At 34.6% G+C, this 15,302-nt stretch overlaps 1 protein-coding gene across 1 annotated transcript in view; it reads right to left on the bottom strand.

Moving 5' to 3' along the window:
* Nucleotides 1-801: 801 nt before the first annotated feature.
* The window catches only part of LOC148942078 (pentatricopeptide repeat-containing protein 1, mitochondrial), a 70,104-nt gene continuing 55,603 nt past the window's right edge, over nt 802-15,302 (bottom strand). The window contains exons 7-9 of the mRNA XM_089103227.1: nt 11,765-12,000; nt 6,058-6,232; nt 802-1,212 (exon numbers count right to left, since the gene is read on the bottom strand). Of these exons, the coding sequence (XP_088959353.1) occupies nt 1,036-1,212; nt 6,058-6,232; nt 11,765-12,000 (588 nt within the window). The 3' untranslated portion in view covers nt 802-1,035. The remainder of the gene's footprint in view (nt 1,213-6,057; nt 6,233-11,764; nt 12,001-15,302) is intronic.

Raw genomic sequence — 15,302 nt, 5'->3', positions numbered from 1 at the left:
CACTGATGTCTTTTTTTTCTGTTTCTACACCCCTATTGGAGCACCAAAACATCCAAGATAGCTGCTTAAGATCCTCTGTCAAAGCTAATACTAACATCTACATGATTAGTCTTGACAAAATCATCGTAAGGTGGCATGTTGTCCCAAAAATGGGACTTCTTTTGTTGTCTCCAGAGTGGATGGGCTTCGAAGCATAAACAGTGCAACGTGCATATCCACGGTCGAAAATCCTTAGCCGCAAAATAGACCTCTTAAATACTTCCCCTCCCAGTCTCCTTAGTAAGCGAACATTTTAGCAGTCTGTTATCATCGTCATTTCCCTTCCATAGTCAGAATCTCTAGAAGCTAGGATACCATCTATCGCCACCATCACAATCATCATCCATCTATCTATACCAACCTGGGCATCAAAGTCCTCTAATAAAGTATCATTTTTCGAACTGGGTGTTTTGAAAGTAATTATTTGAATTCTACATCACTTAATGGCACATTTCTTAATCCTGAAGATGAGTTTCTGAAATCCGAAAATTGGACTGGAACATGTCAATTCCAGAATAACTGATTTTGTTGGTCTAAATTCAACACGGTAGTTATTTTTCAACGTCGTAACGTTCCATGTCACAAATTTCATTTTAATTAAAACATTGGAATTGTTACTGATCAATCCTGTCCAAACGTGTCATGGAAAACAAAACAACAACTGTCAGCCGTAATATACTAATTTAACCAAACCTATCGTCAATACTAGGTCTACCATAAGTTAAACTTAACTATATAAATATTATATAAATATAATTTAACATATAAGTAAATAATTATATATTATATTTAACTATTATATAAATAAGAATACTGAAATAGCAGTTTCATTTATTTCGACAAGCCAAAAAAACAGATTTCGTCCGGCAAGTATATGAAAAACAGTAAGAGTCGCATACTCCGTGAATACGATGGTCCTTTTTGAGAAGATTAAATACCTCAAAATCTCTCGATAAAGCTGTTTAGAACTATTATTTCAAAGTATTCTACACATCGTTATTCAGAAACAACTAGTTTAGCCTCTTCTTCTGTGTATTTAAATTTGTGCCATGGGTGCTCAGGTATAACAACATCTTGATTTCTTAACCAATTGCGGTAATAAGTGGAAAACTTTCTGAATGATCTGTTGAAGTCTTCTGACAAGAAAAAATCGGGAACTGCCTTATTTTGGTCCTGAAAGACAAACTTGCATTAAAATCATGATGATAACGTGGTAAACCTGGTAGTTATTTTTTCTTCTGGTCGAATGAGAGATACTGTAAATAAAAGATTATTCTTCCTTTAGCCAGGTCTTAGTACGGCAATCCTCCTCGAGACACTGGAAAAGAAATTTCTTGAAGATACCTCATTATTTAATTACTTTTGAATAGAGCAAAAGTGCTGAACATATATAAAGTAGAGGTGTCAGATAAGTTGACGGCCTAAGTGACACATGTATATTAATATAAGCTCTAATTTGAAATGAAGCGACAATGCTTGACTAAAAACTTCGTTTCGTGTCTTTCAAAATTGTTGGTTAAATCTAAAATACCTCCATTGTCGTAAGAAAATCCACTCCACAGCTCTTTTTGGACCAAAGAAAACTTATCGATGGAGTTCAAGATGAGATTATAGGCTAGGGAGGTCTGTTTTTATTCAGAAAATCACGTGGACATTACCAACAAATTAACGTAAATCTGAAATTTTACGAAAGAGGGGCAAACATTGACACGGTTACAAAACAACCTTAGTCTTGATTCAGTATAAAGATAAACAAAGTCCAAGCTACAGACTGACCAAATACAAAACAGGTCAAGTTCAAACTGTGGAATTTTTGCAGAGAGCAAAAAAGCCAAGTCCTGACTCGATACAAAAAAAGAGAAAAAAAAACAAAGTCCAGTCTCAATTCCAAAATGATTCGACCCAGTGAAACGGGTAAAGCCTAAGTTGCCGAATTTCGGTGAAGTGTTGCAAAATAGAGCCGAGTCATGGGTCAATTTCCAAATGCTAAGTCGGAACTCCAGACTGCTCAGTAGAAAATGAACTAAGTCCTGACTAGGCGCAAGAACGAGCGATGACCTGATTCGGTACAATGGATAAAAATGCATGCAACTTCTGACCCGGCGCAAAAACGAACCCAGCCCTAATCTAGTGCGAAAAGAAGCCAAGTCGTAACTCTATGCAAAAACCAAGTACTGACTTGGCCCCAACAGCCGGCATCTTCCACTTTTCAGCAAAAAGAGAGGCATTTTGCACCTCATTTGTGGCAAAATTAGGGAAAGACTTCCGGTGTCTACTATTTGGGATACAAAGTCCACATTCCGTGATCTTTTTAGCAAGAAATGCATCTTGCACGTTGTCAGAACCAAAACCGTGCACGGATTTTCAATCCGTATGGGTGGAGAGCAGCAAATTTGGCCAGGACCCCCTTTAGTGATCCTCCACCCAACTTTGAACTTTTTTACAAATGTGTAGACACAATGCACCCTGTTTTAAACAGAAACATGCAAAATTATTTAACCTGTTTTATTGGAAGCACGAAGTCTAGAAGCCTAGAAGCGATTGGAGGTCCACGGTCTTTCAAATACTAAACCCCATCACCGGCTGTTAACTGGAAAGTTAGGTAGTTTTTCTTTTTCTTTGATCGGCTCGAAACTTATGGGGAATCTAAATTGGGCGAAAAGGGCATGGTAACGGTAATTGGAAGGACAAACGAGCCTGCCCCCCCCCCCCCATCACTATGAACGACAACCATATTTTCAGCAGAAAGGCAGGAAGGGTTCTTATACCGATCCACTTAGATATTATAAGGCGAGTATTCTGGACCAAGGAGACAAAGAGAGGGATTTTCAGAAGCGTAAGCCCCTTCATAGCCTCACCTACTGTCCATATGAAAATATCAGATTAAGTTGAAATTTAATAAATAAATTGTTGCAGTCCAAGAGACTTTCCCCCGACTTTTTAGACCACTGACTTTAAAGCTTCATAAACGAGGATTCCCCGAAGTGTGAACTTTTGAAGTCTATTATTACTGATATACTGATATTATTACTATTATTACTGAAGTCTATTGAACCGCAAGGGCCAGCAATTAAATTTTTTTGGGGGAAGGAACGTTTAGGGAACAAAAACGAAAAAAAAAGAACAAAAAAAACGGAACAAAGAAAGAAAACAAAACAAAAGCACATTACAAGTATTAATGTGTAAAACTTGATCGAATAAAAATCGAGCCAAAATTAATTGAATAACAAAGTTTATTAAGACGATGTTTTCCGAGGAGAGTAAATAGCAATATTAAAATATGAAAAGAGCAAATGAATAAATGAATATGAAATGAATATGCGCAATAAGTCAAACTTAAACAAGTAGAAACTACTATGAATGAATGAATGAATAATAGACTGAATAAAAATTACCCCAAATACGGATTTGGATGGAACCTGACTATCCAGGCATCAAATCACTTTTCAATTTCCAAAAGATCTGTCTGTTGGGGCAAGGACGCTTGGATTGAGTCTTCATGTTTTGGGATGAATACATATGTTGTGCTGTCATCGCTAAAGTTATGCAGAGGACTCGTAAGGTTACCTCCCATTTCATTTATGTAAAGAATGAAAATCGCAGGTCCCAATATGCTACCCTGGAGTACGCCTGCCTTTATTAAATATTCGAGGGAAATGACCCAGTCAAGAACAACTCGCAGTGAAGTTTTTCAACAGATTCAATGCCATGCTCTATCAAAGTTTAGCAATGTCGAATGACAATAACTTGATGTTTCTGTCAGAAGTTCAATTTACTTGTGGTGTTGGGCCATTAAGCAGTCAAGCGTTCAACGCTTTCGGCAGAATCCATATTGGCAGTCACCTCAAAGTTCATTTGAATCCAGGTAGTAATAAAGTGAATGATTGGAAACCTTTTCATAGACTTTCCCAGTCCAAGAGAGGAGGCTGATAGGGCTATGTAAGCCCAATCTTACTGGATCGCCATCGGGCTTAGGTATAGGAATAAAATTAAAAGATTTTCATAAATGTAGAAATATTTCAGAGAAAAAACACAGTTGGAAAAGCAATGAGAAAGGTCCAACCAACTCAGACAGCACTTCTTCAAGACAACATTAAGTATATTGTCAGGACCCGTGGATTCAGTCATACCAAGACTCTGCAGAATGCAAAAGACCTTGGGAGTGGAGTAGTGCACACGACCAAAGACAGTACTGGTCCAAGCAGGGATGTCGGAAACTCCCTTGCCGTGGTCTTCAGATTTGACAATTCAGAAAACGCCTTGGCAAGAGCTTCTGTCTTAGCCTGGGGTCTTGAACGATAATCCCGTCATTAATTTTTAGGAAAGGAATTTAAGATCCTTAAGAATTTAAAGCCTCTTTGATAATTCTTCACCAGCTCTTAGTCGAGGCATTTTGGAGCTTGGGTAGCAAAATTCTCTTTGTTTTAGCCCATGATTCAGAAATTGTGTGAACTATTTCTTTACGAACTTTTATGAAATCAATTCTGTAGCCATCGATTGTGCACCCTGTGTTTTGCTCGGATGCCTTTTTGCAGTGGATTTTAAACCAAGGTTAGTCCTTTCTGGATACCTGGATCCGCTTCGAAGGGATATAGTCTGCAATAAATTCGACTATGGCCTACTGGTATTTTTCTGTAGCTTTCTCGAGCCCTTTCAGAAGTAAGGAGCAAGAAGCAAGTGCGTTTCTTAAGACATGTCAATCTTCTCGTTTGTATTGCAAGATTTGTCGCTCGTGCTTTATGAAGGGAGGAATTCGAAGATATCCATGCGCAATTAAGGCAACGTGGTCACTTGTGAAGGTTTCAGCGTCAATCTTTAAGAAATCTGGGTGATCCGTAAGGAAGAGATCAACACAAGATGACCGATTTGGGCCATGGTAGGTATCGAATTAAGACCAATTGTTCAAGCCCATACGAAACAGAAAGATGAAGTAATTCTCACCCCTCCTAATCAGTATTTCTGGGACCCATAAGGAGTCATACAATGTGATGGACGTTGAAATTTCCATGAATGATAGTGGCAGACTTAACATATTTACCCCGAATGTAATCAAGGGAGGTTTCAAGGTAGCTAGTGATCTAGTACATGGTGGAGTTATATAGAATCGCAATAATAGCAACCCTATTTAGAAGGGTTACCCTAACCCACAGAGCTTCTTCGTCTGCTGAGTTTGTGAGAATCGGACACGAATGTTGTATATGGCTCTGTGTATAAACGGAAAAAGTTTCCTCAATATTTTGCAATTTCAGTGCGTAATTGCTCTCGGCTGAGAAAGTATGGCAACCTCACTACTCGGTATCTCGTTATTTAAAATTCGTCTAATTAATTGACATAATAGATGGTTTGACAGTTCATCAAATATAGGAACTGGCCAAATTTAGCTCTAAGACCTCGTAAATTGCAATGAGCTACCGTAAAAAAGAAAAATGGATTGTCCGTGGGTATGCAAAAGGCCGTCGACATGAGGTCAGTTTGGTACGAGACTTATTTTGAAGAATTGTAACCAGGTAAAAGACACCTTGCCGGGTGGTTAACCCAACAAAAGCAAAGAAATCCAAAGGCCAGTACATTTCTTGGATGGGCAAGGAGCCACAGCACCTTTTACCCATCCTCATCATTGGAAGTGGTGCCCGACATAGTTGAACCTATGACGGGTATGAAGCGCGACATATACATAATACCTTCCACCATTCAGTTTGCGGATTGAGATTCACAGAAACTTGGACACCACGAGCAGGTTGTCTAACACCCCCTCCAAAAAATTAACGTATTCAAATAAAATAAATAAAACTAATTAATTAGTTTCATATTTTTTTTAATTTTTCTTTAAATTAATGTTTAAATTTATTCAATAAATAAATATATTTATTTATAATTACTTCTAAGGGAATGTCTTTGTGAACCAACAAAGTTAAGAGTCAACTGAACGCTTTGACTCTCAAACTTAAAAACGTTTCTGAAGCGACCAGTTCAGTGTGGTTTGTGAATGATTCAAATATATCAAAATAGAAAACCTACCCTTAATTTGTAAATATTTAGTATCTTATGTCGGAAATCTTCCAATTTCTTCAATATACATGCGTCAGGCTTCAACTTCTGACGACTGCATTCATCCAAAACATAAGTTAGGAAGTTACAATCATTCTTGAATGTTGCATTACTAATCAGGGAGCCAGCAATAACTTGATTTAACCTAAAATAAGATATATCTTTATTGAGAATGATTTAAACAAAGTAAAAAATATTTTTTTAGATGGAATTGGCCCTCATAACGAGAAAAAAGTAAAAAATTAAAGATTGCGCTCAAGACAGATAGACTTCCTCATAAAAAACAATAGGATAGGACTGATAGCCCAATAAAAAAAAAAAAAAAAAAAAAAAAAAAAAAAAAAAAAAAATTGAAGATAATAAAGGAAATATTCAAATTTTGTTTTGCTGCTATTGACCTTATTGTTTATGATATAGAAATCTTAGAATGTTATAATTCAACAAAAAGGCGTTTCCAGTACAAATTGAAAATTACATGAACAAACCTAAGTATTTATTAACTAAATCATTAGCCGAGTAGGACGAGACTGTATAGTGGGTACTACAGTGCATTATGAGTTACCAAAAGGGGAAAAAATAGAAAAAAAATGAATTTTTATCATTCTCCTTTTAAACCAAACCCTCATTAATCTAAATAATTGCTCTTGTATCGCAAAATCTGTGCTTGCACTTTTCTGGCTGAGTTTTAGTTACAAATTGAGTGTTTTTTTCGCTTTTCGCTAGCGTGCTCCTTTTTCTAAGATGGCTACCCTTTCCAAAATTAAACTAGATGAAAAACGTGACTAGACTGGTAAAAAAAGGAATTCAAGCGAGCAACAAGAAAAAGTTTTGGCAACCCCAAGGGGAAAAAAGGCAGGGTACAGCCCAGTAAAAAAAAGGTATGATGATTTTTAAACACTCCTTCGACCGTTCAAGTTAAAATCTTAATGAGTGATACCTACCCTCATTCCCTTTTAAGCTTAATCTAGTTGCAGAAAAAGATCTCAATTAAGCATCGGCACTGTTTCTGTTTTTGTCTAGGCTGCTTCTGTTTTTTCTAAAAAACAGAACAGAAAGGAGAAACAGGTCACCTGTTCTTGAAGGACCTGTTTCTGTTCTGCTTTTTTTTCATCTGTTCTTTTTCCGTTTCTGTTTTTCTGTAAAAACAGAAACAGCGATGATGCTTAATTTCAATGGGCCCAGAGACAATGTAACAAATCTGTTCGGGAATAAGGGCGGAGTTTAACCCCAACATAAAAACAAGAGATCAGTAGAGAATTGAGCAACAATAGTACAGCACATATTTATATATTAGGAGATTCCTATTTTCATTAGAGCTATACAAAGTCAAATAATAGCTTTGAAGTAGAAGATGACTTCTAAAAAAGAATTTTTTTTATGCATTATCTAATTTTACATATTACCACGAATTTTGTATAAAACAATCCTGGAAGGGAGAGGTAGAAATCTTTTGCACCGATACAGTCGAATACTATGTTGTGGTTGCGGCCGTAGATGCAAAGGGGGAAATTTATCCCGTCCCTAAATTTTGATAAATACTTCTTTCCAGCGTTCTCATTGAAAAGATTGAGATAAAAGCAAAATTACCACCCCCTTCCATTAGATTTTAGAGAATAATTTGTTTTGTATCTTCATTAAAAAAGAAGAAACAATCTTTGAACAACCCCCTCAGAAAAAATAACCATTAGCGGCCCCCCCCCCACTCACCTCCTTATCCACTGGAAAGTCTAAAGTAAAACTGTTATCAAAATTTAATGCACAAAACTACTGCCGATCAAAGATTTTGATTGAAAATCATAACTTCATCCGAAGTTTAAATTAAAATTAAAAATTTTAATTATTAAGCAGAAAAAACTCGGGAAAACACCATGTTAAAAAACGTAACAACAAAAAAAGTTAACAAGAAACGAAAATCAGTTAAAAGGGTACAAATGGTAAAAATATAAAAAAAAAACATATGACTGACAACTTATCTTCAGTAAGAGCTTTTTCCCTGCAAGCCACTATGGGACCTATAATCTATTCCCGGTGAAGTAGTAATGCAGAACGGATGAAACCGTATGTAGCCAGGTTATCAAAAGAAAGCAACTACATTATTTCGAAAACAACTCGGAGATCAAATTGACATTTTCAGGAGGTACTAGAGGGCAAAGTGGACGTCCACTTTTGAGTTGCGGGAGGGACGAAGGTAAATCAAAAGAAATTATGTATCAAGATTATGAAAATGGCATATCTGACACACATTGGGAACAACGTGAGATTGATCCAAGTTAAGTACATCGATTAGTTGATTGGTGTTCATGGTGCCCAGTCTAACAATATATATATATATATATATATATATATATATATATATACATACATATATATATATATATATATATATATATATATATATATATATATATATATATATATATATATATATATATATATATATATATATATATATATATATATAAATATATATGTTAATCTCACTGAATCAATTCGAAACCCATTGGGAAATTACCCCCAACGGGATGTGTTCTATTAGACTTGGCACTATGAACACCAATCAAATAATCAACGTATTTAACTTGGATCAATACATGTCCAAACACAGATCCTATTGCATACACTCGGATTTCCTTGAAGATATTCATAGTGCCAACAATACCATTATCATTGTTAACAGTAGTTCATCGACTGTACAGACGGGGAATTGGCTATGCATCTTTCAAACAGCGAAGAATATAGAATATTTTGATCCTCTTGGTCTACCGTATGAGTTCTACACACCTCACATCAAAAACTATCAACCAAAATCTGCGGTTTTCATGAATTACTATATTAATTTTTCGATGTCGTGACTATACTTCCAGTGAATTTCTCAACATTTATGTAGATAATCCTCGATTGAATCACTCCGTATTGGAAAATGTCCTCTCATACCAATGCAATACGAACTTTTGTGTCCTAAGAAATTTTTTTTTTAATAATGTTTGTAAATTTGTTCATTAATAAGATATGTATATGTACTATAAAAAATCTTTTGTCTTCATCGTTTAGATTTCTTCTTCTTCTTCGACATTTAGGTGGTCATCGTCGTCATCAATAACGATTAGTGGTGGTAGATCATTGGGCGTCAACTTGTACTGATCCTGGCGTGCAAAGTCAGGGTCACATTTTCCACAATATAATGTAACTTCATTTTTATTAGATCTCTTTGTAAAGTCAAGGATACTATTATGAATCATACTGTAAAATTCACATGTTTCTATTTGCTTATTTGAAGTAATGTCACACAAGATATTCTCATATGAACAATCACTTTCTGTAACAGCCAAATAAAATCGTAACGTAACTACCGTAACTGCCAAATAGGTTTGTAATCATAACTACCATTGTCCTCACAACGATGACGTAGAAACAATACTCTCTTGATGTTTTTACAATAGAAAGGTGCTCCAAATTCTTCTTCTCAAAATAATTTAAATCAATGACGATACCAATCCCTTAGAAATAAACTGAAATCACGTTTAGGATTTTTTCCAATCATGCCGGGGTAAATATTTTCACATTGATCACACTGATCAAAGTGACAATTGGAGTATAGATATCCTTTAGGGTGAGAGTCATAAGCCTCTTCAAGACAGAAATTACAGTCCTTAATTGATACAGCATATCCTCTATGTAACATACATGGCTTGCATAATCTATATTTTTCATCATAGTCATCAACTGTAGTGCAGTTCTCACATGACGACCAGCTGTCCAATGTATAAATACATAGTGGACATGTGTAGAACATTTTTCAATGTTGACTGTCTCAGTGCCAAAAAGAAAATGAGGTCAATAATTGGAATGTCTTCTAGGAGGGGGAGTAATCGAGTGACGTCAAAAAATTCATTCGACTTATTTCTCGTTGTCTTACAAAATGACCGTCTTAAACGAATTTCTAGGTAGTGGGTAATAGCAAAACCACTAAATCAGTTTGTCTTGTTTCAACCAATACATAAATAAACTGAGTAAATGCATTTGGACCACAACGTAAAAGCCTCATACAAAAGTCCAAAGATGAAGAATCATTTTCCATGATAATTTCAAGCATTTTTCAAAGAATATTTTCTTTTGTATAGTTAACTTCTGAAATTGATCATTTAGATTCAGACGGGTTTTCAATGTTACCAGATTTCGTAAGATTTTCTGTTTCTCAAATTTATCCATTTTCGTTCTTGACAGTCCCGTTACTGATTATAGACTAAACTAACAATTGCAAGTTTCTACTTTGTGCACACTCTCAATGCATATTGGTTCCCCTGGAGAGAGAGGAGTAAAAGATCAGCTATAATATCTAACTAAAAAAAACAAACAAATCATTATCAAACATTTTTATTCTCAGAAATGTAATAAAAGAATATATTTTCACTCTTTTTTCATTAGGTGAGTCAATCCATTGTCCTCAATGTGATTTATGATTGTATTCAATCCGTGTTGTAGTCTCGATATATGCTTCGAATTCACTTTTAAGCCGAAAGATAATTGTTCTTCTGACATAAATTTACTCAATGATATAACATATCTACCAAACATGTCATCCCACTCAAATTTTAGTCAGCAGTTCTCTCAATTTCAACCGCTATGTTGAGGGTTCTTGTCTTAAAAACATCGTTGTCAACTCCTTCATGGTGCAATAGTGTAAAAACACTCATTTTCAAAACATTTGAATGTTTTTTTCAAATTGAAACAATGTAAACTATTCAAGTGTCTATGTGGAACTGTGATAACACACCATCAAAATTTTATATCAATGATCACGTGACGGTACTCTGCGCCTGGCCGCTTGTATCCAGAGATCCTTTTCACCGAGAAATAACAGCCTGCAATTTCAAGAAATTTCCTTATCGTCCCGGAAGTTGAGATAACGCAAGGTTTCGGTCGGAATGATAGGATATGTGTGCGTTCGGAATGATAGGATATGTATGTTGTTAAAGTAATGGGAATATGTGTGTTGTTAAAGTATCGGGATATGTGTGTTGTTAAAGTTTTTGAGGGAATTCTACTGCTGTAGCCTCAAACTGAAGGTTTTCGATGACGGTGTACTTATTTATTGTGATTTGACGCCACATTCGAGGATTTCTTAATCTTTTGTGAATTTCTAAATAAATTTTTTTCATAAATAAAAAATTGAAGTTTTATGAAACCTGCTTAATAGTTCGATTTAAACTATTAGAATTCGACCAAGAAGGATCTAAACTATTTAATAATTCGATTTAGCGTCAATCGATCTTATTTTATCAGACATGCTTTAAAAGACGGGATTTTAAAATTACTGCTAAAACACTCGCGAGTTTGAAGCGACGAGCATTTTCCTTTAAGATAGTGTACAAATGAATAAAAGATCCTACGACCCTATTAGAATTTAAGGTGGTGCATAAATGAATAAAAGATCCTATGAATAAATGATAACTGAACCTACGACCAGATGCGTATGCAGTTTATTTTGGAAGACTCCTCTCCACACTAAAAAAAAACAGAGCAAACTGGCGAAGTGTTGAAAAAAGGGAAAATTATTTACAATAAAAAAACCTAGAAATCCACGGGATGGGGCTTAAGTGAGACCCCACCCCCCGCTTAGGTGTCTGCCTATATACTTTAGATACGGCACTGTCTCAATAAACATAAATATTGTTACCTGAAACCACCAAGTTTCATAATTTTCATGAACTCTTTTGTCTTTTCCTTTGATTTGCATGTAAATGCCAAAACACCAAATGTAACATTGTTCATACGTAAATTAAGCTCATTAATCAGTTCAATAACTTTGTCGGCATCCTTATAGCGTCTTGACATGGCACGTTTCTTAATGAGCATATTGCAGAAATCTACATCAACCTCTATATCAAGCAGCTTCATCATTTCCATCAATAGCTGCAAAGTAATAGGCGTAGATCAGGAACACTTAGGCTAAACCACGATACGATTCAACTGAACACCGGAAAAAAAAACATAGGCATATTCTAAAAGGTAAAGAGACTAAAAATGTGCGTGTGTGACAGGGATAGAGAGAGAGAGAAGGGAAAGAAACAGAAAGAGAGAGAGAGAGGGGGAAAGATAAAGAAGGTTGAAAATACATTAAACAGAATATATTTTTAATTATCAAATACTTTGGACATCTTGATCTCAAATGCTCTCAATTCAAGGGAGTCTCTTAACCACAGTGCTGCAGTAACTGTTCAATAAGAGTGAACTGATGTAATTCTAGTTATTATGGAACCACAGAGAAATCAAAGAGGAATAGAAAAGTACATAGGTCATACTCTTTCAGATCAGCAGAGCTTTAGTCGAAGTCATTTTTTTGATATTTTAGATACCCCCACACCCTCTAAAAAACTGGAACTTGGAGGTTCCAATATAGTTTTGCCATTTCATTTAAATGGTTTTAAAAAATATATCACGACAAACATGAAAAACACAGAATTTAATTTGCTAAATAAATTTAATTACAATTCGACCATGCATTAAAATAAAAATGTAAATCGTTACCGTAAAGTATTTTTAACTCATATTTTCTGAAATTACTAAATAAAAACAAAATAAAAAAACAAGTTTTTCCAGATGAAATTAAATAGCGATATTAAATCCGAAACGTACAGAAATTATTCTGTATCTTATATAGTGTCTTCTGAAAGCATTTATAAGTGCAACAAATGTAGTTAATGTGCCTTTGCGCGGTTTATATTTGCATTGGGCACAAAAAGTCAAACTTTAGGGTAAAAAGTGAGAGGTTAAGGAGGGGGCTCATAGACAGGATAATCTCTGTTGATTTAAAGCTTTAATATTGCTCCTTACTTTCAGATAAAAAAACATTTGATTTATGTTCGTTTTAATACCATTCGATACCCTACATATAAGGAGGACTTCAGCCCCAATTTTATAAATAATAATTTTTCTTTTGCACAACATTATTTCAAAAGCTTCATTTACTTTTCGAAGTAAAGCGTGATTTTCCAACATGAAGTATCGTCTCTAAAAAAAGAGGAGAGCTTTCGCCCCCTCACAATTACTTTTCATTGGCTTTTCAGAGGTCACAATTTACTTTTCATTCGCTAACAAAAATTTTGTCCTGATGCAAAGTGACATCCCAGAGGGGTGAATGCTGTTGATTCAAATTAATCATTCCATTAAGTTTAAATACCAGCCATTTCACCATTTGGGTATAATTTCTAAGGGTGAGAAGTTTTTTTTTGTAAATAACAACTTCCATTTGTTTTTGTTTTTAAATTAGCTTACCATAACATAACAATGTTGTAGCTTAAAATTTGAGTTATTTTTCTCAACCAAATTCAAGCTGATACCCAATATGCTCTCAGGGCATATTGGATTTAATTGAACTTATTTGTTCAATTAATTTTACTTTTGATCAAATAGCTTTAGCGAGTGTTCCTAGATGTGATACCAGTAGTTGAAGTAGAAGCAGCCAAAGATGTAGCAGTATTAGAAGGAGTAATCGTGGTAGGAGTGCTAAACGACAAAGAGTGATTATGGTAGTAGTAGTAGTAGTAGTATATATATATATATATATATATATATATATATATATATATATATATATATATATATATATATATATATATATATATATATATATATATATATATATATATATATATATATATATATATATTATATATGTATATATGTATATGTGTGTGGTAGCCTTAGTATTAGCACCAGATTTGTTGTAGTAGCACTAAAACTCTATGCTTTCTGTTTAATATTGAAAAAGAAGAAGAAAAGAAAAGTGGCTAGAAAGTATTTTGTAAATTAGGAATTTTCTAAATTTCAAATTGAGCCTAAGGTTTTAATTAAAGCCAGAATTAAAGACTAACATTTAAAAATCTAATGTCACTTCTTAAAGGTTATGAGCTAAAAGAAGTTCAATATTTTTATATTTTGCAAGTTGGGGGGGGGGGGGATTTCACCCATTGCTATAAATTGAGCCCTGAAATTTCTACAGACCAAGCATTCATTCTTAATTATGATTTTAAAAAAGGTTTTAAATGTCCACATTTCAAAGAATAATTCCATATAACCTCTGTTTTTAAATGGGCTACTTGCATATTTTGACGCCACAGCTCACAGGAATTCACGCATCATATCACCCCCAGAGGCATACATTTAAAATTTTTGAATATTCTGATCAAAATAGCTGTCCTGAAATTTCAACCTAATGCTATGGGAGGTCAGGACAAAACGGAACATTTGGCGATTCGACGATCCATTTCGTCACTTATAAAATGGCACAAGAAGTAGGAATTTGCGATACATTAAATCCTGTCCAAGCCTTGTACAATCACTCGTTTCATTGATATGACCCGAAAATAAAAGAAAACCTTAGAGACACGTCGATTTTTACTTACTGAGTCTGCAAAAGTTCAAAGTTTCGAAAAATAGTTGTACTGTTTGAATCTAACTAATTTAGTTGGAAATACGCATGGGTAATGGAATTGTACAATCACTCGTTTCATTGATATGACCCGAAAATAAAAGAAAACCTTAGAGACACGTCAATTTTTACTTATTGAGTCTGCAAAAGTTCAAAGTTTCGAAAAATAGTTGTACTGTTTGAATCCAACTAATTTATTTGGAAATACGCATGGGTAATAGAATACAGTTTAAACAAAACTATTAAAATCATTGTAATGCGCAGAGTTTTGCTAGAAAGTCTTTGAAAGAACAACGATTTCTATCAATTGTTAAAGTAACAAACACATCAAAATGAAAACACTTTTTACAGATTGACCGGTAAATGTCCGAAATACCTTTTTTTTTATCCTTGAATTTAGTCACTGTTGCCCGTCAATTTTTTTTGTTTTATGAAAGGTTTGATAGTGACAGGTTAGGGTAGGTTTGGCTAAGCTTTCAACCCATTTCTGAGATATTTAATCTTACCCAAAATAACCCAACTTTAACTTTTACCATCAAAGCTTGCATAAGACTTAAAGAGCTGACTCGCAAAGCAAATTGAATCCAATTAGAGAAAAAAGAATTTCGGACATTAACCGGTGAATGTCGACATTAACCAGATTTTGGACATTCACAGTAACAAATACATTATACATAATGATTTTTTTTCTCTCATTTTCTGCTAATTTTTCACACACGTTCTTAATTTATAAGCTTGCCGCCAGCTAAAGGACTCGGCATACGTAGCTGATTTCGGGAACCAA

Source organism: Artemia sp. Qi Xiang Cuo, chromosome 17, assembly GCF_049724085.1.
Source record: "Artemia sp. Qi Xiang Cuo chromosome 17, ASM4972408v1, whole genome shotgun sequence".
In the NCBI taxonomy this organism is placed as follows: Eukaryota; Metazoa; Arthropoda; class Branchiopoda; order Anostraca; family Artemiidae; genus Artemia; species Artemia sp. Qi Xiang Cuo.
This window is presented reverse-complemented; position numbering and strand designations above follow the sequence as displayed.